The sequence below is a fragment of the Scyliorhinus torazame genome, chromosome 12, assembly GCF_047496885.1.
Source record: "Scyliorhinus torazame isolate Kashiwa2021f chromosome 12, sScyTor2.1, whole genome shotgun sequence".
Taxonomy (NCBI): Eukaryota; Metazoa; Chordata; class Chondrichthyes; order Carcharhiniformes; family Scyliorhinidae; genus Scyliorhinus; species Scyliorhinus torazame.
The window spans coordinates 75,259,741-75,285,933 of NC_092718.1; the positions used below are offsets into that span (position 1 = coordinate 75,259,741).

At 59.5% G+C, this 26,193-nt stretch overlaps 1 protein-coding gene across 4 annotated transcripts in view; it reads left to right on the plus strand.

Annotated features, from left to right (window-relative positions):
• Positions 1–26,193, plus strand: part of LOC140386490 (histone-lysine N-methyltransferase 2B-like) — a 310,024-nt gene that overhangs the window by 43,515 nt on the left and 240,316 nt on the right. For all 4 annotated transcript variants that reach the window (XM_072468882.1, XM_072468880.1, XM_072468881.1 and 1 more), the window contains exon 3: positions 4,349–6,147. In XM_072468882.1, coding sequence (XP_072324983.1) covers positions 4,450–6,147 — 1,698 coding nt within the window. In that variant the 5' untranslated portion in view covers positions 4,349–4,449. The remainder of the gene's footprint in view (positions 1–4,348; positions 6,148–26,193) is intronic.

Consider the following 26,193-nt stretch of genomic DNA (forward strand, 5'->3'; position numbering starts at 1 on the left):
ACAATGAGTCAGGATTTATTTGAAACTGGCTGTGATGGCTCCTGTGGTTGAATGTCTGCCCAGCACTTGCTGTGTAACATTGGGTTTTTGTTTTAGGGAGAGGTGGGATTTTGTTGTTCCGCACTGTCCATCTCTGTTTGGTGATAGAACAGGAAGTCCTGCAAATCTGCTTTCCCTTGTGTATCAGAGAAGGGCAACCAGGCACATCAAAGATCGTTTATAGTCTGAAAACATTGAACATTTCACTAGATGCACCTGGCTTTTCGCACATAAATCAGCACAGCAAGGGTCCCAAGTAAATCCTTGTTTGTTTCAATGTTGTGAATTTGAAGACACCAAATTTATTTCTTAAGTTGCTTCACAGAGCCTAACTTTTTACATATGACACCCACTCTCACTGGTTCCACACACACTGACTCTCACTGGGGTACGGGTTCCACACACACACTGACTCTCACTGGTTCCACACACACTGACTCTCACTGGGGTACGGGTTCCACACACACTGACTCTCACTGGAGTACGGGTTCCACACACACACTGACTCTCACTGGTTCCACACACACTGACTCTCACTGGGGTACGGGTTCCACACACACTGACTCTCACTGGGGTACGGGTTCCACACACACACTGACTCTCACTGGTTCCACACACACTGACTCTCACTGGGGTACGGGTTCCACACACACTGACTCTCACTGGAGTACGGGTTCCACACACACTGACTCTCACTGGGGTACGGGTTCCACACACACTGACTCTCACTGGGGTACGGGTTCCACACACACTGACTCTCACTGGAGTACGGGTTCCACACACACTGACTCTCACTGTGGTACGGGTTCCACACACACTGACTCTCACTGGAGTACGGGTTCCACACACACTGACTCTCACTGGGGTACGGGTTCCACACACACTGACTCTCACTGGGGTACGGGTTCCACACACACACTGACTCTCACTGGTTCCACACACACTGACTCTCACTGGGGTACGAGTTCCACACACACTGACTCTCACTGGGGTACGGGTTCCACACACACTGACTCTCACTGGGGTACGGGTTCCACACACACTGACTCTCACTGGGGTATGGGTTCCACACACACTGACTCTCACTGGGGTACAGGTTCCACACACACTGACTCTCACTGGGGTACGGGTTACACACGCACACTGACTCTCACTGGGGTACGGGTTCCACACACACTGACTCTCACTGGGGTACGGGTTCCACACACACTGACTCTCACTGGGGTATGGGTTCCACACACACTGACTCTCACTGGGGTACAGGTTCCACACACACACACTGACTCTCACTGGGGTACGGGTTCCACACACACTGACTCTCACTGGGGTATGGGTTCCACACACACACTGACTCTCACTGGGGTACGGGTGGGTCAGACTTATGAACATATGAATTAGAGGTAGGAGTAGGTACTCGGCCGCTTGATCCTTCTTTTCCATTCAATAAAATCACGATGGATCTGATTGAAACCTCAACTCTACTTTCCTGCTTTGTTTTCGTTATCTTTCACTCCTTGTGAATGGAGGATCAATCCACCTCTCCCATTAAAAATATCTAAGGATCTGCATCCATTGCCTTTTGAGGAAGAGAGTTTGCAGATCGCTGCACAGTTGGAGGGTCAGTACTGAGGGAGTGCCGGACTTTCGGAGCATCTGTACTGCGGGAGCGCTGCACATTTGGAGTCAGTACTACGGGAATGCTGCATTGTCAGATGATCCGTTGTGAGGGAGTGCCACGCTGTCAGAGGGTCAGTACTGAGGAAATGCCGCACTGTCGGAGTGTCAGTACTGAGGGATTGCCGCACATTCGTAGGGTTAGTACTGAGGGAGCGCTGCACTGTCGGAGGGTCAGTACTGAGAGAGTGCTTCATGGTTGGAGGGTCAGTACTGAATGAGTGTCGCACTGTTGGAGGGTCAGTTCTGAGGGAGCACCACACTGTCGCAGGGTCCGTACGTAGGGAGTGCCACACTGTCGGGGGGTCAGTACTGAGGAGTGCTGCACTAAATCTATGCACCTCCTCTCTCTCTCGATTTCTCTCTCTCTCCCCCCCCCCCCCCCCCTCTCTCTCTCTCTGTCTCTCTTTGTCTCTGTCTCTCTCTCTGTCTGTCTGTCTCTCTCTCTCTCTCTCCCTTTCTCCCTTCCTCTTTCTGTTTCCCCCTATCTCTTTATCTCTCTCGATATCGCTCTGTCTCCCGTTCTTTCCCTTTCTCTCTCTGGCTGTCTCTCTCTCTCTCTCTTTTTCGATCTAGCTCTTTCTCTCTACCTCTTTCTCTCTCGTTATCGCTCTGTCTCCCTTTCTCTCCCTTTCCCTTTCTCACTCTTTCTTACTGTTTCTCACTCTGTCTCACTCTCTCTCTCTCTCTCTCTCTTTCTCTCTCTCTCTCTATTCTTCCTGTCCAAGTGCCCCTGCTGCAGACAGGTTAGATAAATTGATATTTTTTATATTGGCAGGCTGTACCTATGGGAGTGTCAGGTGAACCAGTGGTTGGGCCTCATGGTCGACAACCGTGAAATAGATGACAGGACCTAAAATGTCTGGTGGCTCAAGTTGCTGACAGCACCAAGATCGGTCGGAAAATTAGCTGTTGAGTGGAGGCTGAGCCTTCAAGATAGATACAGACAGGCTGAGTGAGTGGGCAAAAATGTGGCGAAAGGAAGTGCGAGAGGGGAATGCGAACCTGCATAGGAACACAAGCCAAAGCATTCCTTTATTGAAATGGAAGGAGGTTGCAGTACAGAGGGATCTGGGTGTCCTGGTAGAGGAGTCACAGAAACAATTAGTCTGCAGGAGCGATCGGGAAGGCAAATGGAATATTGGTGTTTGCTGCGAGGGAGGAGTGGAATATAAAATTTGGCAAGTCTTGCTCCAGCCATACAGGGCATTGGTGAAGTTTATTTCGAGACCTGCGCGCACTTTTCTTCTCTTTCTTTTTGGAAGACAACGCACTCGATGTGGGGCTTATCTGAGGAGGAAAGGTCGGACAGACCGGGGCCTGCACCCCTTGGAGTTTTGAAGAATGAAAGATGATCTTATTGAAACAAACTAGATCCTTAGGGTGGGGTCTTTTGACAGGGTGGATGCTGAGAGGGTGTAGTCGTGTGCCCCCCCCCCCCCCCCCCCCCCAAGCCCCGTGTGAATGAAGACAAAGTGCACGGTAGCATTGTGGATAGCACAATTGCTTCACAGCTCCAGGGTCCCAGGTTCGATTCCGGCTTGGGTCACTGTCTGTGCGGAGTCTGCACATCCTCCCCGTGTGCGCGTGGGTTTCCTCCGGGTGCTCCGGTTTCCTTCCACCGTCCAAAGATGTGCAGGTTAGGTGGATTGGCCATGATAAATTGCCCTTAGTGTTGGGTGGGGTTACTGGGTTATGGGGATAGGGTGGAGGTGTTGACCGTGGGTAGGGTGCTCTTTCCAAGAGCCAGTGCAGACCCGATGGGCCCAATGGCCTCCTTCTGCATTGTAAATTCTATGATAATCTATGAAAGCGGGTGGGGGAGCAGCTTCGGAATGAGAGGGTCTGCCGTCGAAGACTGAGAGGAATCCGAGGGTAGTCAGTCTGTGGAATTCTCTTCCCCTGAGATCGGTGGGGGCTGTGGGACACTGAATATATTCGCGGATGAGTGAGACAGGTTTCCGATCGACAAGGGGTTGGGATCCGGGGGTTATGAGGCCGGGGGAACAGTGGGTGGGGTTGGGGGGAGGGGGGCTGGTGGACAGACGGGAAAGTGGGAGTCGAGACAAAGCCATGATCCTATCCTCCTCCTGCACCGTATCATTTTATATCAGAGTGTTACAGTGCGGGGTGGGGGATATATCAGTGTTACAGTGAGGGGTGGGGGATATATCAGTGTTACAGTGAGGGGTAGGAGATGTATCAGAGTGATTTTTTTAAAAAGTGATGGTGCGGTGGCACAGTGGTCAACACTTCTGCCTCATGGCACAAGGGACCCGGGTTCGATTCTGGCCTTGGGTGACTGACTGTCTGTGGAGTTTGCACGTTCTCCCCTTTCTGCGTGGGTTTCCTCCTGCTGCTCCCGTTTCCTCCCACAGTCCAAAGATGTGCAGGATGGATGGATTGGCCATGCTAAATTGTCTCTTCGTGTCTCTCCCCCGGGTTCTAATTTTTGTAGCCGGTGGTAAGGGGGCGGGGAACAGCCTCTCACATCGAGCTTGTCAAACCCTCAGAATTTCATACGTTTCAGTGAAATCGGAAGAGCCTTGGCCCATTCGACCTGAACGCAGTTCCTTCTACACGGTGGCACGGTGGCAAAGAGCCAACTCTTTTCTCTTTCTTTCCCTTTCCACAGATCGCCTCATCAACAGCAAAATCCAGAATGAGCGGAAGAGCCCGACGCTTCCACGACAGAACAGTTCCCCAACCCTACCTCCCCCACAGCCAGCGCCAGACATGGCGAACACCCAGTGCCAGAAGCAAGCGTCAGAGTCCAATGGCTGCTCCAGGGCCCAGGTGGCACTTGAGCCTCCCAAAACTAGGGGTGTGGGAAGGCCGCCTCGTCAGAAAGTAAAGCCCAGGCCCCTGAGGGCCAGGACAGCCGTAGCTTTGCGGGCCGGAGTGCGCAAGGGGGCCAAGGAGAGCCTCCTGCTGAGACTGAAGAGGAAGAAGAAGCCCCTGATGCTGAAGTTTGTGAGCAAAGCGCGGCAGCTGAAGGAGACGCAGCTCGCTCGGAAACGCCTGCAAATGAAGAAGCCCAAGGGCAGACCCGCGGCGGCCACGAGAGGGGACAGGCAGGTGCTCCGACTCGGGAGGAAAGGGGGCAAGCTGGCCAACACAGTGCGGGTCAAGACTGGACCAGGGCGACCCCATCTCTCCACTGTGCCCCGGCATGACAGGCAGCCGGCAGCTCCCAGAGCCGCTCCCGCTGAGCCAGAGGCTGCGGCGACGCCCACCGTGGCCGCTCAGCCCGGGGAGCTGCACAGCGGGAAGTCCAAGTTCCTGAAGAACATCCGGCAGTTCATCATGCCAGTGGTCAGCGCCCGATCCTCCCGGGTCATCAAGACGCCCAGGCGCTTCATCGACGATGAGGCCGGAGGCTGCCGACCTGCCCAGACCAAAGCAAGCCCTGACTCTTTCCCCCCGCCCGAAAGTCATGTTCCAGGACGACCCAGGCGGAGCTCGCCTCCCCCGTGTCGCCCGGCTGCGGAGACGGTGGACTTGCCCGCTGATGCCAGTCTCCGGCAGACACCCCCCGCCTCGCCCCCTACCTCGCCCCGCGCTCTCAGCAGGCGTCGTACCATCCTGCGCCAGCCCACCTTCACTTGGACCACGCCGCCTGACCAGGCCGAGTCCACCAAGGATCTCCTGAGCAGCAAGCCCTCCTTCGACAGCCTCCAGCTCTCTCCCTTCACACTGGAGGACGTGCTCCTTTCCCCCGCCCGGCTCCCCTTCCCCGCCCTCAGCTCCGACTCTGGCTCCGAGGAGGCTGTCTCCATCGAGCCCCATCCTCCCCAGGCCTTGCCGGCACCCCCTGCCCCTCCCCCCTCCTCCTCTTCAGCCCCATGCCTCCAGAGCCAAGGCCCGAAAGGCGGCCCTGGGGACCAGAGCGCGCCTGGCCATGCCATGCGGACACGGAGCTGGCGTCCTGCAGCAGGGGAGCCGCCCCAGCCCCTTTCTCCCGCTGCCCCACCGGAAGCAGAGCCTTGCCCAGAGGAAGAGCAGCCCAATTGTTCCGCTCCTAGCCAGGCCAGCCCGCAGCACAAGGCAGAGCAGATCAGCGAAGTGGGCTGCGCGACCCGACCCGACGAGAGCAGCCTTGAGCTACCCACCGAGGGGGACGGGGATGGACCGTCAGAGGTTAGGGAGCAGCCCAAGCCCGCTGAGTGCCTGGAGACCTCCCGTGACAATGAGACGCAGACCGATGATGGGGTGAAGCCGGAGATCATTGATGATGAGACGCCGGAGAGGGAAGAGGACCCCTCCACACCCCACTCCGAGCCAATCGGGAAAGCTGAGGCAGAGATCACACAGAGCCTGGCCAATCACTCGCTTTGCATGTCAGCTATGGACAAACGGATGGTGAATCTCCTGAAGGCTGCCAAGGTCCAGCTGATTAAAATCGACCAACAGAAACAGTGGAAATCACAACAGGTAAATGGCTAGGATCCAACTAAGTCCATCCACCCTTCCTTGCATTCTCTGTCGCTCTCTCTGTCGCCCTTGCTCTGACTCGCTCTCTCTCACTTTCTCTCTTTGTCTCTCTCTCTGTCTCTCACGATCTCTTTTTCTCTCGCTCTCTTTCTCCCCCTCTCTCTCTCTCTGTCTCTCTCTCTCAGTGTCTGTCTGTCGCTGTCTCTCTTTTTCGCTCTCTAACTCTGCCTTTCTCTGTCTCTCTCTCTCTCTCTCTGTCTGTCTGTCTCTCTCTCTTTCTCTCCTCTCTCTCTCTGTTTCTCTCTCCCTGTTTCCCGCCCACTGTCTCTCTGTCCCTCACACTCTCTCTGTCCCTCGCACTCTCTCTGTCCCTCGCACTCTCTCTGTCCCTCGCACTCTCTCTGTCCCTCGCACTCTCTCTGTCCCTCGCGCACTCTCTGTCCCTCGCGCACTCTCTGTCCCTCGCGCACTCTCTGTCCCTCGCGCACTCTCTGTCCCTCGCGCACTCTCTGTCCCTCGCGCACTCTCTGTCCCTCGCGCACTCTCTGTCCCTCGCGCACTCTCTGTCCCTCGCGCACTCTCTGTCCCTCGCACTCTCTGTCCCTCACACTCTGTCCCTCACACTCTGTCCCTCACACTCTGTCCCTCACCCTCACACACTCTCTCTCTCCCTCAACTCCCTCTGTCACTCGCCCTCTTTCGTGCCCTCTGTCTCGCTCTCTCTCTTACCCTCTCTCTTACCCTCTCTCTCACCCTCTCTCACCCTCCTCTCACCCTCCTCTCTCACCCTCTCTCTCACACCTCTCTCTCACACCTCTCTCTTACCCTCTCTCTCACCCTCTATCACCCTCTATCACCCTGTCTCTCACCCGCCTTCTCAGCCTCTCTCTCACCCTCACCCTCTCCCTCACACCCTCTCTCTCACAGTCTCACACACTCACTCTCACACATTCACTCTCACACATTCACTCTCACAAACTCACTCTCACACAAACACACAATCACTCTCTCACTCTGATATCTCTCTCACACTCACATTCCCTCACACACACTTTCCCTCAAATTCTCTCTCCTTTACACTCTCTCTCCCTTACTCTCACTCCCTCACACTCTCTCTCCGTCACCCTCACTCTCCTCACACACTCACCCTCACACACACTCTCCCTCACACACTCTCTCCCTCACACACTCTCTCCCTCACACACTCTCCCTCTCACACACTCTCCCTCACACACACTCCCCCCACACACATTCTCCCTCACACACTCTCCCTCACATGCTCTCTCCCTCACACGCTCTCTCCCTTACACGCTCTCTCCCTCACACGCTCTCTCCCTCACACGCTCTCTCCCTCACACGCTCTCTCACACGCTCTCTCCCTCACACGCTCTCTCCCTCACACGCTCTCTCCCTCACACGCTCTCCCTCACACGCTCTCTCCCTCACACGCACTCTCCCTCGCATGCTCTCTCGCACACTCTCCCTCACACACTCGCTCGCTCGCACAATCACTCTCTCACACTCACATTCCCTCACACACACTCTCCCTCACGCACACACTCCCTCACGCACTCTCTCCCTCACGCACTCTCTCCCTCACGCACTCTCTCCCTCACGTACTCTCTCCCTCACGCACTCTCTCCCTCACGCACTCTCTCCCTCACGCACTCTCTCCCTCACAGACTCCCTCACACACTCTCCCTCACACACTCTCACTCACACACTCTCCCTCACACACACACTCCCTCACACACACTCTCCCTCACACACACTCTCCCTCACACACTCCCTCCCTCACACACTCTCTCCCTCACACACTCTCTCCCTCACACACTCTCTCCCTCACACACTCTCTCCCTCACACACTCCCACTATTGCTCACACACTCTTTCAGACTCTCACACACTCTCGCTCACACTCTCGCTCACACGCACTCTCACACGCACTCTCACACGCACTCTCACACGTACTCTCACACACGCACTCTCACACACTCTCTCACACTGATATCTCTCACACACTGATATCTCTCACACTCTTCCCTCAAACTCTTTCTCCCTTACACACTCTCTCCCTTACACTCTCTCCCCCTTACACTCTCTCTCTCCCTTACACTCTCTCCCTTACACTCTCTCCCATACACTCTCCCTCCCATACACTCTCCCTCCCATACACTCTCCCTCCCATACACTCTCCCTCCCTTACACTCTCTCTCCCTTACACTCTCTCTCCCTTACACACTCTCTCCCTCACACACTCTCTACCTCACACACACTCTCCCTCACACACTCTCTCCCTCACACACTCTCTCCCTCACACACTCTCTCGCCCTCTCTCTCACCCTCTCTCTTGCTCTCTCTCTCACCCACTCTCTCTTATCCTCTCTCTCACCCACTCTCTCCCCCACTCTCTCACCCTCTCGCTCTCTCACCCTCTCACTCTCTCACCCTCTCTCTCTCTCTCACTCACCCTCTCTCTCACTCACCCTCTCTCTCACCCCCTCTCTCGCCCCCTCTCTCACCTCCTCTCTCACCCCCCCCACCACCCACTCTCTCACCCCCCCCTCTCACTCTCTCTCTCACCCCCTCTCTCACCCCCTCTCTCACACTCCTTCTCACCCTCCCCCTCTCACCGTCTCTCACAGGCTCAATCTCACTCACACAAACACACTCACTCGCTCTTTCACTCTGATATCTCTCACACTCGCATTCCCTCACACACACTTTCCCTCAAAATCTCTCCCTTACACTCTCCCTCCCTCACACACTCTCTCCCTCACACACTCTCCCCCACGCACTCTCTCTCGCAAACTCTCACACACTCTCCCTCACACACTCTCTCCCCCACGCACTCTCTCTCACAAACTCTCAAACACTCTCACACTCTCACTCACACACACTCTTACACACTCACTCACACACTCACGCACTCACACACACACTCTCACACACACTTGCTCACACTGATATCTCTCTCACACTCACACTCTTCCACACATTTTCCCTCAAACTCTTTCTCCCTTACACTCTCCCTCACACTCTCCCTTACACACTCTCCCTCCCTTACACTATCTCTCCCTTACACTATCTCTCCCTTACACTCTCCCTCCCTTACACTCTCCCTCCCTTACACTCCCTCTCCCTCCCTTACACTCCCTCTCCCTTACACTCCCTCTCCCTTACATTCCCTCTCCCTTACACTCTCCTTCCCTTACACTCTCTCCCTCACACACACTCTCTCACACGTTCTCTCCCTCAAAGACCCACTCTCTCACCTTCTCTCCTTCCCTCCCTCCCTCTCTCTCGCCCTCTCTCTCGCCCTCCCTCTCGCCCTCCCTCTCGCCCCCCTCTCACCCTCTCTCTCACATCCCCTTTCTCACCCCTCTCTCACCCCTTCTCTCACCCCCTCTCTCACCCTCCCTCTCACCCTCTCTCTCACCCTCTCGCTCGCCCTCTCTCTGGCCCTCTCTCTCACCCTCTCTCTGGCCCTCTCTCTCACCCGCTCTCCCACCCTCTTTCCCACCCTCTCTCCCGCCCTCTCTCTCATCCTCTCTCTCTCACCCTCTCGCTCACCCTCTCTCTCATTCACCCTCTCTCTCACTCACCCCCTCTCTCACGCCCCCCCTCTCACCCTCTCTCTCACATCCTCTTTCTCACCCCCCTCTCTCACCCCTTCACTCACCCCCTCTCTCACACCCTCTCTCACACCCTCTCTCACACCCTCACACTCCCTCACACAAACACACACTCACTCTCTCACTCTGATATCTCTCACACTCTCACATTCCCTCACACACACTTTCCCTCAAATTCTCTCTCCCTTACACTCTCGCTCCCTCACACACACTCCCTCACACACTCTCCCTCACACACTCCCTCCCTCACGCACTCCCTCTCTCACGCACTCCCTCTCTCACGCACTCTCTCCCTCACGCACTCTCTCCCTCACGCACTCTCTCCCTCACGCACTCTCTCCCTCACGCACTCTCTCCCTCACGCGCTCCCTCCCTCACGCGCTCCCTCCCTCACGCGCTCCCTCCCTCACGCGCTCCCTCCCTCACGCGCTCCCTCCCTCACGCGCTCCCTCCTTCACGCACTCTCTCCCTCACTCTCTCCCTCACGCACTCTCTCCCTCCCGCACTCTCTCCCTCCCGCACTCTCTCCCTCCCGCACTCTCCCTCCCGCACTCTCCCTCCCGCACTCTCTCCCTCCCGCACTCTCTCCTTCACGCACTCTCTCCCTCACGCACTCCCTCCCTCACGCACTCCCTCCCTCACGCACTCCCTCCCTCACGCACTCCCTCCCTCACGCACTCTCTCCCTCACGCACTCTCTCCCTCACGCACTCTCTCCCTCACGCACTCTCTCCCTCACACACTCTCTCCCTCACGCACTCTCTCCCTCACACACTCTCTCCCTCACACACTCACTATTGCTCTCATACTCTTTCAGACTCACACACTCTCACACTCACAATCTCTCACACACTCTCACACTCTCACACTCTCACACACTCTCACACTCTCACTCACACACACACTCACTCACACACTCTCACTCTCACACACACTCACATGCTCTCTCACACTGATATCTCTCTCTCAGTCACTCTTCCACACACATGTTCCCTCAAACTCTTTCTCCCTTACACTCTCTCTTCCTTACACTCTCTCTCCCTTACACTCTCCCTCCCTTACAGTATCTCTCCCTTACACTCTCTCCCTCGCGCACTCTCTCCCTCGCGCACTCTCTCCCTCGCGCACTCTCTCCCTCGCATACTCTCTCCCTCGCGCATTCTCTCCCTCGCGCATTCTCTCCCTCGCGCATTCCCTCGCGCATTCTCTCCCTCGCGCATTCTCTCCCTCGCGCATTCTCTCCCTCGCGCACTCTCTCCCTCACGCACTCTCTCCCTCACGCACTCTCTCCCTCACGCACTCTCTCCCTCACGCACTCTCTCCCTCACGCACTCTCTCCCTCACACACTCTCCCTCACGCACACTCTCCCTCACGCACTCCCTCCCTCACGCACTCCCTCCCTTATGCACTCTCTCCCTACCGAACACTCTCCCTACCGCACTCTCTCCCGACCGCACACTCTCCCGACCGCACACTCTCCCTCCCGCACTCTCTCCCTCCCGCACTCTCTCCCTCCCGCACTCTCTCCCTCCCGCACTCTCTCCCTCCCGCACTCTCTCCCTCCCGCACTCTCTCCCTCCCGCACTCTCTCCCTCCCGCACTCTCTCCCTCCCGCACTCTCTCCCTCCCGCACTCTCTCCCTCCCGCCCTCTCTGCCTCCCGCCCTCTCTCCCGCCCTCTCTCTCGCCCTCTCTCTCTCACCCTCTCGCTCACCCTCTCGCTCACCCTCTCTCTCGCCCTCTCTCTGGCCCTCTCTCCCACCCTCTTTCCCACCCTCTCTCTCATCCTCTCTCTCTCACCCTCTCTCTCACTCACCCTCTCTCTCACTCACCCCTCTCTCACCCCTCTCTCTCACGCCCCCCCCTCTCACCCTCTCTCTCACATCCCTTTTCTCACCCCTTCTCTCACCCCTTCTCTCACCCCTTCTCTCACCCCTTCTCTCACCCCTCCTCTCACCCCTCTCTCACCCCCTCTCTCACCCTCCCTCACACCCTCTCTCACACCCTCACACTCTCTCACACAAACACACTCTCACTCCGATATCTCTCACACTCTCACATTCCCTCACACACACTCCCTCACACACTCTCCCTCACACACTCTCTCCTTCACGCACTCTCTCCCTCACGCACTCCCTCCCTCACGCACTCCCTCCCTCACGCACTCTCTCCCTCACGCACTCTCTCCCTCACGCACTCCCTCCCTCACGCGCTCCCTCCCTCACGCGCTCCCTCCCTCACGCACTCCCTCCCTCACGCACTCCCTCCCTCACGCACTCTCTACCTCACGCACTCTCTCCCTCACGCACTCTCTCCCTCACGCACTCTCTCCCTCACACACTGTCTCCCTCACACACTCACTATTGCTCTCATACTCTTTCAGACTCTCTCACACACACTCACACTCACGCACTCTCACACTCTCACACACACTCACACATGCTCTCTCACACTGATATCTCTCACTCACTCTTCCACACACTTCCCCTCAAACTCTCTCTCCCTTACAGTATCTCTCCCTTACACACTCTCTCCCTCACGCACTCTCTCCCTCGCGCACTCTCTCCCTCGCGCACTCTCTCCCTCGCGCACTCTCTCCCTCACGCACTCTCTCCCTCACGCACTCTCCCCATCTCGCAATCTCTCCCTCACACACTCTCCCCCTCACACACTCTCCCTCACACACTTTCCCTCACACACACTCTCCCTCACACACACTCTCCCTCACACACGCTCTCCCTCACTCTCTCCCTCGCGCACTCTCTCCCTCGCGCACTCTCCCTCGCGCACTCTCTCCCTCGCGCACTCTCTCCCTCGCGCACTCTCTCCCTCGCGCACTCTCTCCCTCGCGCACTCCCTCCCTCGCGCACTCCCTCCCTCACGCACTCCCTCCCTCACTCCCTCCCTCACGCACTCTCTCCCTCACGCACTCTCTCCCTCACGCACTCTCTCCCTCCCGCATCTCTCCCTCCCGCACTCTCCCTCCCTCACGCACTCCCTCCCTCACGCACTCCCTCCCTCACGCACTCCCTCCCTCACGCACTCTCTCCCTCCCGCACTCTCTCCCTGACGCACTCTCTCCCTCACGGACACTCTCCCTCACACACTCTCTCCCTCACTCTCTCCCTCGCGCACTCTCTCCCTCGCGCACTCTCTCCCTCGCGCACTCTCTCCCTCGCGCACTCTCTCCCTCGCGCACTCTCTCCCTCGCGCACTCTCTCCCTCGCGCACTCTCTCCCTCGCGCACTCCCTCCCTCGCGCACTCCCTCCCTCACTCCCTCCCTCACGCACTCCCTCCCTCCCTCCCTCCCGCACTCTCTCCCTCCCGCACTCTCTCCCTCCCGCACTCTCTCCCTCCCGCACTCTCCCTCACGCACTCTCCCTCCCTCACGCACTCTCCCTCCCTCACGCACTCCCTCCCTCACGCACTCCCTCCCTCACGCACTCTCTCCCTCACGCACTCTCTCCCTCACGCACTCTCTCCCTCACGCACTCTCTCCCTGACGCACTCTCTCCCTCACGCACTCTCCCTCACGCACTCTCCCTCACGCACTCTCCCTCACGCACTCCCTCCCTCACGCACTCCCTCCCTCACGCACTCTCTCCCTCACGCACTCTCTCCCTCACGCACTCTCTCCCTCACGCACTCCCTCCCTCACGCACTCCCTCCCTCACGCACTCTCTCCCTCACGCACTCCCTCCCTCACGCACTCTCTCCCTCACACACTCACTATTGCTCTCATACTCTTTCAGACTCTCTCACACACACTCTCACACTCACAATCTCTCACACACTCTCTCTCACACTCTTACACACTCTCACTCACACACTCTCACTCTCACACACACTCACATGCTCTCTCACACTGATATCTCTCTCTCACTCACTCTTCCACACACACGTTCCCTCAAACTCTTTCTCCCTTACACTCTCTCCCTTACACTCTCCCTCCCTTACAGTATCTCTCCCTTACACTCTCCCTCCCTTACACTCTCTCCCTCGCGCACACTCTCCCTCGCGCACACTCTCCCTCGCGCACACTCTCCCTCGCGCACACTCTCCCTCGCGCACACTCTCCCTCGCGCACACTCTCCCTCGCGCACTCTCTCCCTCGCGCACTCTCTCCCTCGCGCACTCTCTCCCTCGCGCACTCTCTCCCTCGCGCACTCTCTCCCTCGCGCACTCTCTCCCTTGCGCACTCTCTCCTTCGTGCACTCTCTCCCTCACGCACTCCCTCCCTCAAGCACTCTCCCTCATGCACTCTCTCCCTCATGCACTCTCTCCCTCATGCACTCTCCCTCACGCACTCTCTCCCTCACGCACTCTCTCCCTCACACACACTCACTATTGCTCTCATACTCTTTCAGACTCTCTCACTCACACTCACAATCTCTCACACACTCTCACACTCTTAGACACTCACTCACAGACACTCTCACACACTCTCTCACACACACTCTCTCTCACACTCTCACTCACTCTTCCACACACTTTCCCTCAAACTCTTCCACACACTTTCCCTCAAACTCTTTCTCCCTTACACTCTCTCTTCCTTACACTCTCTCTCCCTTACACTCTCTCAATTCCACTCTCCCTCCCTTACACTCTCTCTCCCTTACACTCTCTCTCCCTCACACTCTCTCTCCCTCACACACACTACCTCACACACACACACTACCTCACACGCTCTCTCGCTCACACGATCTCTCGCTCACACCCTCTCCCTCACGCACTCTCACCCTCACACGCTCTCCCTCACACACTCTCCCTCACACACTCGCTCCCCCAGACACTCTCCCTCACACACTCGACCCCTCACACACTCGCTCCCTCATACGCTCGCTCCCTCACACGCTCGCTCCCTCACGCACTCGCTGCCTCACACGCTCGCTGCCTCACACGCTCGCTCCCTCACACGCTCGCTCCCTCACACGCACGCTCCCTCACACGCACGCTCCCTCACACGCACGCTCCCTCACACGCACGCTCCCTCACACGCTCGCTGCCTCGCACACACGCTCCCTCGCACACTCGCTCCCTCACACACTCGCTCCCTCACACACTCGCTCCCTCACACACTCGCTCCCTCACACTCTCGCTCCCTCACACACTCGCTCCCTCACACACACGCTCCCTCACACACTCCAAACCTCACACACTCGCAACCTCACACACTCGCTCCCTCACACACTCGCAACCTCACACACGCGCAACCTCACACACTCGCTCCCACACACTCTCGCTCCCTCACACTCTCGCTCCCTCACACACTCGCTCCCTCACACACTCGCTCCCTCACATACTCTCTCACACATTCTCTCCCTCACACACCCTCTCTCTCACCTTCTCTCCCTCTCTCTCTCGCCCTCGCTCTCGCCCTCTCTCTCGCCGTCTCTCTCACCCTCTGTCGCGCCCTCACACATTCTCCCTCACACACTCGCTGCCTCACACACTCGCTCCCTCACACGCTCGCTCCCTCTCACGCTCGCTCCCTCACACGCTCGCTCCCTCACACGCTCGCTCCCTCACACGCTCGCTCCCTCACACGCTCGCTCCCTCACACACTCGCTGCCTCACACACACGCTCCCTCACACACACGCTCACTCGCTGCCTCGCACACACGCTCCCTCGCACACTCGCTCCCTCACACACTCGTTCCCCCACACTCGCTCCCTCACACACTCGCTCCCTCACACTCGCTCCCTCACACACACGCACCCTCTCACACACTCGCTCCCTCACACTCTCGCTCCCTCACACACTCGCTCCCTCACACACTCGCTCCCTCACACACTCGCTCCCTCACACACTCTCTCACACATTCTCTCCCTCACACACCCTCTCTCTCACCTTCTCTCCCTCTCTCTCTCACCCTCTGTCGCGCCCTCTCTCTCTCCCTCTCTGTCGCCCTTACTCTCGCTCGCCCTCTCTCTCGCCCCCTCTCTCACCCTCTGTCGCGCCTTCTCTCTCTCGCCCTCTATCTCGCCCTCTATCTCGCCCTCTCTCTCGCCCCCTCTCTCACCCTCACTCTCTCGCCCTCACTCTCGCCCTCACTCTCGCCCTCACTCTCGCCCTCACTCTCGCCCTCACTCTCGCCCTCACTCTCGCCCTCACACTCGCTCGCCCTCTCGCTCGCCCTCTCTCTCGCCCTCTCTCTCACCCACTCACCCTCTCTCACCACATCTCTCTCTTCATCTCTCTCACCCTCTTTCTCACCCTCTCTCTCACAGTCTCACACACTCACTCTCACACAAACACACACTCACTCTCTCACTCTGATATCTCTCACACTCTCACATTCCCTCACACGCACTCTACCTCAAACGTCTCTCCCTCAAACGCTCTCTGCCTCAAACACTCTCCCTCACATACTCTCCCTCACACACTCGCTCCCTCACACGCTCATTCCCTCACACACTCGCAACCTCACACACTCGCAACCACACACACTCGCTCCCTCACGCACTCGCTCCCTCACGTACTCGCTCCCTCACGCACTCGCTCCCTCACGCACTCGCTCCCTCACGCACTCGCTCCCTCACGCATTCGCTCCCTCACACTCTCCATCCCTTACACTCTCTCTCCCTCACACACTCCCTCACACACTCACTCACCCATTCTCTCCCTCACACACCCTCTCTCTCTCGCCCTCTCTCTCGCCCTCTCTCTTGCCGGCTCTCTCGCCCGCTCTCTCGCCCGCTCTCTCGCCCGCTCTCTCGCCCGCTCTCTCGCCCTCTCTCTCGCCGTCACTCTCGCCCCCTCTGTCGCGCCCTCTCTCTCGCCCTCTCTCTCGTCTTCTCTTACCCTCTGTCGCGCCCGCTCTCTCACCGTCTCTCTCGCCCCCTTTCTCACCCTCTGTCGCTCCCTCTCGCTCGCCCCTCTCTCATCCTCTCTCTCACAGTCTCACACACTCACTCTCACACAAACACACACTCACTCTCTCACTCTGATATCTCTCACACTCTCACATTCCCTCACACACACTCTACCTCACACGCTCGCTCCCTCACACGCTCGCTCCCTCACGCACTCGCTCCCTCACACACTCGCTCCCTCACACACTCGCTCCCTCACACACTCGCTCCCTCACACTCTCCCTCCCTTACACTCTCTCTCCCTCACACACTCCCTCACACACTCTCTCACCCATTCTCTCCCTCACACACCCTCTCTCTCTCGCCCTCTCTCTCGCCCTCTCTCTCACCCTCTCTCTCACCCACTCACACTCTCTCACCACATCTCTCTCACCCTCTCTCTCACCCTCTCTCTCACCCTCTCTCTCACAGTCTCACACACTCACTCTCACACAAACACACACTCACTCTCTCACTCTGATATCTCTCACACTCACATTCCCTCACACACACTCTACCTCAAACGTCTCTTCCTCAAACGCTCTCTGCCTCAAACACTCTCCCTCACATACTCTCCCTCACACACTCGCTCCCTCACACGCTCGATGCCTCACACACTCGCTGCCTCACACGCTCGACCCCTCACACGCTCGCTCCCTCACACACTCAGTCCCTCACACACTCACAACCTCACACACTCGCAACCTCACACACTCGCTCCCTCACACGCTCGCTCCCTCACACGCTCTCTCCCTCACACGCTCGCTCCCTCACACACTCGCTGCCTCACACACACGCTCCCTCACACACACGCTCACTCGCTGCCTCGCACACACGCTCCCTCGCACACTCGCTCCCTCAAACACTCGTTCCCTCACACTCGCTCCCTCACACACTCGCTCCCTCACACTCGCTCCCTCACACACTCGCTCCCTCACACACTCGCTCCCTCACACACTCGCTCCCTCACACACTCGCTCCCTCACACACTCGCTCCCTCACACACTCGCTCTCTCACACATTCTCTCCCTCACACACCCTCTCTCTCACCTTCTCTCCCTCTCTCTCTCGCCCTCGCTCTCGCCGTCTCTCTCACCCTCTGTCGCGCCCTCTCTCTCACCCTCTCTCTCGCCCTTTCTCTCGCCCTCTCTCCCTCTCTGTCGCCCTTACTCTCGCTCGCCCTCTCTCTCGCCGTCTCTCTCGCCCCCTCTCTCACCGTCTGTCGCGCCTTCTCTCTCTCGCCCTCTATCTCGCCCTCTATCTCGCCCTCTCTCTCGCCCCCTCTCTCACCCTCTGTCGCGCCCTCTCTGTCTCGCCCACTCTCTCGCCCACTCTCTCGCCCTCTCTCTCGCCCTCTCTCTCGCCCTCTATCTCGCCCTCTCTCTCGTCGTCTCTCTGCCCCCTCTCTCACCCTCTCTCTCGCCCACTCTCTCGCCCACTCTCTCGCCCTCCCTCTCGCCCTCCCTCTCGCCCTCCCTCTCGCCCTCCCTCTCGCCCTCTCTCTCACCCTCTCTCTCATCCTCACTCTCTCACCCTCTGTCGCGCCCTCTCCCTCGCCCTCTCCCTCGCCCTCTCCCTCGCCCTCTCCCTCGCCCTCTCCCTCGCCCTCTCCCTCGCCCTCTCCCTCGCCCTCTCCCTCGCCCTCTCCCTCGCCCTCTCCCTCGCCCTCTCCCTCGCCCTCTCCCTCGCCCTCTCCCTCGCCCTCTCCCTCGCCCTCTCCCTCGCCCTCTCCCTCGCCCTCTCCCTCGCCCTCTCCCTCGCCCTCTCCCTCGCCCTCTCCCTCGCCCTCTCCCTCGCCCTCTCCCTCTCCCTCGCCCTCTCCCTCGCCCTCTCCCTCGCCCTCTCCCTCGCCCTCTCCCTCGCCCTCTCCCTCGCCCTCTCCCTCGCCCTCTCCCTCGCCCTCTCCCTCGCCCTCTCCCTCGCCCTCTCTCTCGCCCTCTCTCTCGCCCTCTCTCTCGCCCTCTCTCTCGCCCTCTCTCTCGCCCTCTCTCTCGCCCTCTCTCTCGCCCTCACTCTCGCTCGCCCTCTCGCTCGCCCTCTCTCTCGTCCTCTCTCTCACCCACTCACCCTCTCTCACCACATCTCTCTCTTCATCTCTCTCACCCTCTCTGTCACCCTCTCTCTCACAGTCTCACACACTCACTCTCACACAAACACACACTCACTCTCTCACTCTGATATCTCTCACACTCTCACATTCCCTCACACACACTCTACCTCAAATGTCTCTCCCTCAAACGCTCTCTGCCTCAAACGCTCTCCCTCACATACTCTCCCTCACACACTCGCTCCCTCACACGCTCGATGCCTCACACACTCGCTGCCTCACACGCTCGACCCCTCACACGCTCGCTCCCTCACACGCTCATTCCCTCACACACTCGCAACCTCACACACTCGCAACCTCACGCATTCGCTCCCTCACACTCTCCATCCCTTACACTCTCTCTCCCTCACACACTCTCTCACCCATTCTCTCCCTCATACACCCTCTCTCGCCCTCTCTCTCGCCCTCTCTCTCGCCCTCTCTCTTGCCGGCTCTCTCGCCCGCTCTCTCGCCCTCTCTCTCGCCCCCTTTCTCACCCTCTGTCGCTCCCTCTCGCTCGCCCTTTCGCTCGCCCCTCTCTCACCCTCTGTCTCACAGTCTCACACACTCACTCTCACACAAACACACACTCACTCTCTCACTCTGATATCTCTCACACTCGCTCCCTCTCACACTCGCTGCCTCACACACTCGCTGCCCCACACACTCGCTGCCTCACACACTCGCTCCCTCACACTCGCTCCCTCACACTCGCTCCCTCTCACACTCGCTCCCTCACACACTCGCTCCCTCACACACTCGCTCCCTCACACACTCACTCCCTCACACACTCGCTCCCTCACACACTCGCTCCCTCACGCACTCGCTCCCTCACACACTCGCTCCCTCACACACTCGTTCCCTCACACACTCGTTCCCTCACACACCCGCTCCCTCACACACTCGCTCCCTCACACACTCGCTCCCTCACACACTCGCTCCCTCACACACTCGCTCCCTCACACACTCTCCCTCACACACTCTCCCTCACACACTCGCTCCCTCACACACTCTCCCTCACACACTCTCCCTCACACACTCGCTCCCTCACACACTCTCTCACACCTTCTCTCCCTCTCTCTCTCGCCCGCGCTCTCACCCTCTGTCGCGCCTTCTCTCTCTCGCCCTCTATCTCGCCCTCTCTCTCGCCCTCTCTCTCGTCCCTTCTCTCACCCCCTCTCTCACCCTCTGTCGCGCCCTCTCTGTCGCGCCCTCTCTCTCGCCCTCTCTCTCGCCCTCTCTCTCGCCCTCTCTCGCCCTCTCTCTCACCCTCTGTCGCGCCCTCTATCTCGCCCTCTCTCTCGCCCTCCCTATCGCCCTCTCTCTCATCCTCACTCTCACCCCCTCTCTCACCCTCTGTCGCGCCCTCTCCCTCGCCCTCTCCCTCGCCCTCTCCCTCGCCCTCTCCCTCGCCCTCTCCCTCGCCCTCACACTCGCCCTCACTCTCGCCCTCACTCTCGCTCGCCCTCTCGCTCGCCCTCTCGCTCGCCCTCTCGCTCGCCCTCTCGCTCGCCCTCTCGCTCGCCCTCTCGCTCGCCCTCTCGCTCGCCCTCTCTCTCGCCCTCTCTCTCGCCCTCTCTCTCGCCCTCTCTCTCGCCCTCTCTCTCACCCTCTCTCTCACCCACTCACCCTCTCTCACCACATCTCTCTCACCCTCTCTCTCACCCTCTCTCTCACCCTCTCTCTCACCCTCTCTCTCACAGTCTCACACACTCACTCTCACACAAACACACACTCACTCTCTCACTCTGATATCTCTCACACTCACATTCCCTCACACACACTCTACCTCAAACGTCTCTTCCTCAAACGTCTCTTCCTCAAACGCTCTCTGCCTCAAACACTCTCCCTCACATACTCTCCCTCACACACTCGATGCCTCACACACTCGCTGCCTCACACGCTCGACCCCTCACACGCTCGCTCCCTCACACGCTCATTCCCTCACACACTCGCAACCTCACACACTCGCAACCTCACACACTCGCTCCCTCACGCACTCGCTCCCTCACGCACTCGCTCCCTCACGCACTCGCTCCCTCACGCACTCGCTCCCTCACGCACTCGCTCCCTCACGCACTCGCTCCCTCACGCACTCGCTCCCTCACGCACTCGCTCCCTCACGCACTCGCTCCCTCACGCACTCGCTCCCTCACGCATTCGCTCCCTCACACTCTCCATCCCTTACACTCTCTCTCCCTCACACACTCCCTCACACACTCTGTCACCCATTCTCTCCCTCACACACCCTCTCTCTCTCGCCCTCTCTCTTGCCCGCTCCCTCGCCCTCTCTCTTGCCCTCTCTCTCGCCCTCTCTCTTGCCGTCACTCTCGCCCCCTCTGTCGCGCCCTCTCTCTCGTCCTCTCTTACCCTCTGTCGCGCCCGCTCTCTCACCGTCTCTCTCGCCCCCTTTCTCACCCTCTGTCGTGCCCTTTCGCTCGCCCCCTCTCTCGCCCCCCCTCTCTCGCCCCTCTCTCGCCTCCTCTCTCGCCCCCTCTCTCGCCCCCTCGCTCGCCCCCTCTCTCGCCCCCTCTCTCGCCCCCTCTCTCGCCCCCTCTCTCGCCCTCTCTCGCCCTCTCTCGCCCTCTCTCGCCATCTCTCGCCATCTCTCGCCCTCTCTCGCCCTCTCTCGCCCTCTCTCGCCCTCTCTCGCCCTCTCTCTCGCCCTCTCTCTCGCCCTCTCTCTCGCCCTCTCTCTCGCCCACTCTCTCACCCACTCTCTCACTCTCACTCACACTCTCCCTCACACACTCTCCCTCACATACTCTCCCTCACACACTCGCTCCCTCACTCACTCGACCCCTCACACGCTCGCTCCCTCACACGCTCGCTCCCTCACACGCTCGCTCCCTCACACGCTCGCTCCCTCACACACACGCTCCCTCACACACACGCTCCCTCACACACACGCTCCCTCACACACACGCTCCCTCACACACTCGCTGCCTCACACACTCGCTCCCTCACACACTCGCTCCCTCACACTCGCTCCCTCACACTCGCTCCCTCACACTCGCTCCCTCTCACACTCGCTCCCTCACACACTCGCTCCCTCACACACTCGCTCCCTCACACACTCGCAACCTCTCACACTCGCAACCTCTCACACTCGCAACCTCCTACACTCGCAACCTCACACACTCGCTCTCTCACACACTCGCTCCCTCATACACTCGCTCCCTCACACACTCGCTCCCTCTCACACATTCTCCCTCACACACTAGCTCCCTCACACACTCGCTCCCTCACACTCTCTCCCCCTCACACACACTACCTCACACGCTCGCTCACACACCCGCTCCCTCACACACCCGCTCCCTCACACACCCGTTCCCTCACACACCCGTTCCCTCACACACCCGTTCCCTCACACACCCGTTCCCTCACACACTCGCTCCCTCACACACTCGCTCCCTCACACACTCGCTCCCTCACACACTCTCCCTCACACACTCTCCCTCACACACTCGCTGCCTCACACACTCGCTGCCTCACACACTCGCTGCCTCACACACTCGCTGCCTCACACACTCGCTGCCTCACACACTCGCTGCCTCACACACCCGCTGCCTCACACACTCGCTGCCTCACACACTCGCTGCCTCACACACTCGCTGCCTCACACACTCGCTGCCTCACACACTCGCTGCCTCACACACTCGCTCCCTCACACACTCGCTCCCTCACACACTCGCTCCCTCACACACTCGCTGCCTCACACACTCGCTCCCTCACACACACGATCTCTCACACTCGCTCCCTCTCACACTCGCTCCCTCTCACACTTGCTCCCTCTCACACTCGCTGCCTCACACACTCGCTGCCTCACACACTCGCTCCCTCACACTCGCTCCCTCACACTCGCTCCCTCACACTCGCTCCCTCTCACACTCGCTCCCTCACACACTCGCTCCCTCACACACTCGCTCCCTCACACACTCGCTCCCTCACACACTCGCTCCCTCACACACCCGCTCCCTCACACACCCGCTCCCTCACACACCCGCTCCCTCACACACTCGCTCCCTCACACACTCGCTCCCTCACACACACTCTCACACCTTCTCTCCCTCTCTCTCTCGCCCGCGCTCTCACCCTCTGTCGCGCCTTCTCTCTCTCGCCCTCTATCTCGCCCTCTCTCTCGCCCTCTCTCTTGCCCTCTCTCTTGCCCTCTCTCTTGCCCTCTCTCTCGCCCCCTCTCTCACCCTCTGTCGCGCCCTCTCTGTCGCGCCCTCTCTGTCGCGCCCTCTCTGTCTCGCCCTCTCTCTCGCCCTCTCTCTCGCCCTCTCTCTCGCCCTCTCTCTCGCCCTCTCTCTCGCCCTCTCTCTCGCCCTCTCTCTCGCCCTCTATCTCGCCCTCTCTCTCGTCGTCTCTCTGCCCCCTCTCTCACCCTCTGTCGCGCCCTCTCTCTCGCCCTCTCTCTCGCCCTCCCTCTCGCCCTCTCTCTCATCCTCACTCACACCCCCTCTCTCACCCTCTGTCGCGCCCTCGCCCTCTCCCTCGCCCTCTCCCTCGCCCTCTCCCTCGCCCTCTCCCTCGCCCTCTCCCTCGCCCTCTCCCTCGCCCTCACTCTCGCCCTCACTCTCGCTCGGCCTCTCGCTCGCCCTCTCGCTCGCCCACTCGCTCGCCCTCTCTCTCGCCCTCTCTCTCGCCCTCTCTCTCACCCTCTCTCTCACCCACTCACACTCTCTCACCACATCTCTCTCACCCTCTCTCTCACCCTCTCTCTCACCCTCTCTCTCACAGTCTCACACACTCACTCTCACACAAACACACACTCACTCTCTCACTCTGATATCTCTCACACTCACATTCCCTCACACACACTCTACCTCAAACGTCTCTTCCTCAAACGCTCTCTGCCTCAAACACTCTCCCTCACATACTCTCCCTCACACACTCGCTCCCTCACACGCTCGATGCCTCACACACTCGCTGCCTCACACGCTCGACCCCTCACACGCTCGCTCCCTCACACACTCAGTCCCTCACACACTCGCAACCTCACACACTCGCAACCTCACACACTCGCTCCCTCACACGCTCGCTCCCTCACACGCTCTCTCCCTCACACGCTCGCTCCCTCACACACTCGCTGCCTCACACACACGCTCCCTCACACACACGCTCACTCGCTGCCTCGCACACACGCTCCCTCAAACACTCGTTCCCTCACACTCGCTCCCTCACACACTCGCTCCCTCACACTCGCTCCCTCACACACTCGCTCCCTCACACACTCGCTCCCTCACACACTCGCTCCCTCACACACTCGCTCCCTCACACACTCGCTCCCTCACACACTCGCTCTCTCACACATTCTCTCCCTCACACACCCTCTCTCTCACCTTCTCTCCCTCTCTCTCTCTCGCCCTCGCTCTCGCCGTCTCTCTCACCCTCTGTCGCGCCCTCTCTCTCACCCTCTCTCTCGCCCTTTCTCTCGCCCTCTCTCCCTCTCTGTCGCCCTTACTCTCGCTCGCCCTCTCTCTCGCCGTCTCTCTCGCCCCCTCTCTCACCGTCTGTCGCGCCTTCTCTCTCTCGCCCTCTATCTCGCCCTCTATCTCGCCCTCTCTCTCGCTCCCTCTCTCACCCTCTGTCGCGCCCTCTCTGTCTCGCCCACTCTCTCGCCCTCTCTCTCGCCCTCTCTCTCGCCCTCTATCTCGCCCTCTCTCTCGTCGTCTCTCTGCCCCCTCTCTCACCCTCTGTCGCGCCTTCTCTCTTGCCCTCCCTCTCGCCCTCCCTCTCGCCCTCCCTCTCGCCCTCCCTCTCGCCCTCTCTCTCGCCCTCTCTCTCATCCTCACTCTCTCACCCTCTGTCGCGCCCTCTCCCTCGCCCTCTCCCTCGCCCTCTCCCTCGCCCTCTCCCTCGCCCTCTCCCTCGCCCTCTCCCTCTCCCTCGCCCTCTCCCTCGCCCTCTCCCTCGCCCTCTCCCTCGCCCTCTCCCTCTCCCTCTCCCTCGCCCTCTCCCTCGCCCTCTCCCTCGCCCTCTCCCTCGCCCTCTCCCTCGCCCTCTCTCTCGCCCTCTCTCTCGCCCTCTCTCTCGCCCTCTCTCTCGCCCTCACTCTCGCTCGCCCTCTCGCTCGCCCTCTCTCTCGTCCTCTCTCTCACCCACTCACCCTCTCTCACCACATCTCTCTCTTCATCTCTCTCACCCTCTCTGTCACCCTCTCTCTCACAGTCTCACACACTCACTCTCACACAAACACACACACACTCTCTCACTCTGATATCTCTCACACTCCCACATTCCCTCACACACACTCTACCTCAAATGTCTCTCCCTCAAACGCTCTCTGCCTCAAACGCTCTCCCTCACATACTCTCCCTCAAACACTCGCTCCCTCACACGCTCGATGCCTCACACACTCGCTGCCTCACACGCTCGACCCCTCACACGCTCGCTCCCTCACACGCTCATTCCCTCACACACTCGCAACCTCACACACTCGCAACCTCACGCATTCGCTCCCTCACACTCTCCATCCCTTACACTCTCTCTCCCTCACACACTCTCTCACCCATTCTCTCCCTCATACACCCTCTCTCGCCCTCTCTCTCGCCCTCTCTCTTGCCGGCTCTCTCGCCCGCTCTCTCGCCCTCTCTCTCGCCCCCTTTCTCACCCTCTGTCGCTCCCTCTCGCTCGCCCTTTCGCTCGCCCCTCTCTCACCCTCTCTCTCACAGTCTCACACACTCACTCTCACACAAACACACACTCACTCTCTCACTCTGATATCTCTCACACTCTCACATTCCCTCACACACACTCTACCTCACACGCTCTCTCCCTCAAACGCTCTCTGCCTCAAACACTCTCCCTCACATACTCTCCCTCACACACTCGCTGCCTCACACGCTCCTTCCCTCACACGCTCGCACTCTCACACGCTCGTTCCCTCACACACTCGTTCCCTCACACACTCGCAACCTCACGCACTCGCTCCCTCACGCACTCGCTCCCTCACGCACTTGCTCCCTCACGCACTCGCTCCCTCACGCACTCGCTCCCTCACACACTCGCTCCCTCACACACTCGCTCCCTCACACTCTCCCTCCCTTACACTCTCTCTCCCTCACACACTCCCTCACACACTCTCTCACCCATTCTCTCCCTCACACACCCTCTCTCTCTCGCCCTCTCTCTCGCCCTCTCTCTTGCCCTCTCTCTCGCCCTCTCTCTTGCCGTCACTCTCGCCCCCTCTGTCGCGCCCTCCCTCTCGCCCTCCCTCTCGCCCTCTCTCTCGCCCTCTCTCTCATCCTCACTCTCATCCTCACTCTCACCCTCTGTCGCGCCCTCTCCCTCGCCCTCTCCCTCGCCCTCACTCTTGCCCTCACTCTCGCCCTCACTCTCGCCCTCACTCTCGCCCTCTCGCTCGCCCTCTCGCTCGTCCTCTTGCTCGCCCTCTCTCTCACCGTCTCTCTCGCCCCCTTTCTCACCCTTTGTCGTGCCCTCTCGCTCGCCCTTTCGCTCGCCC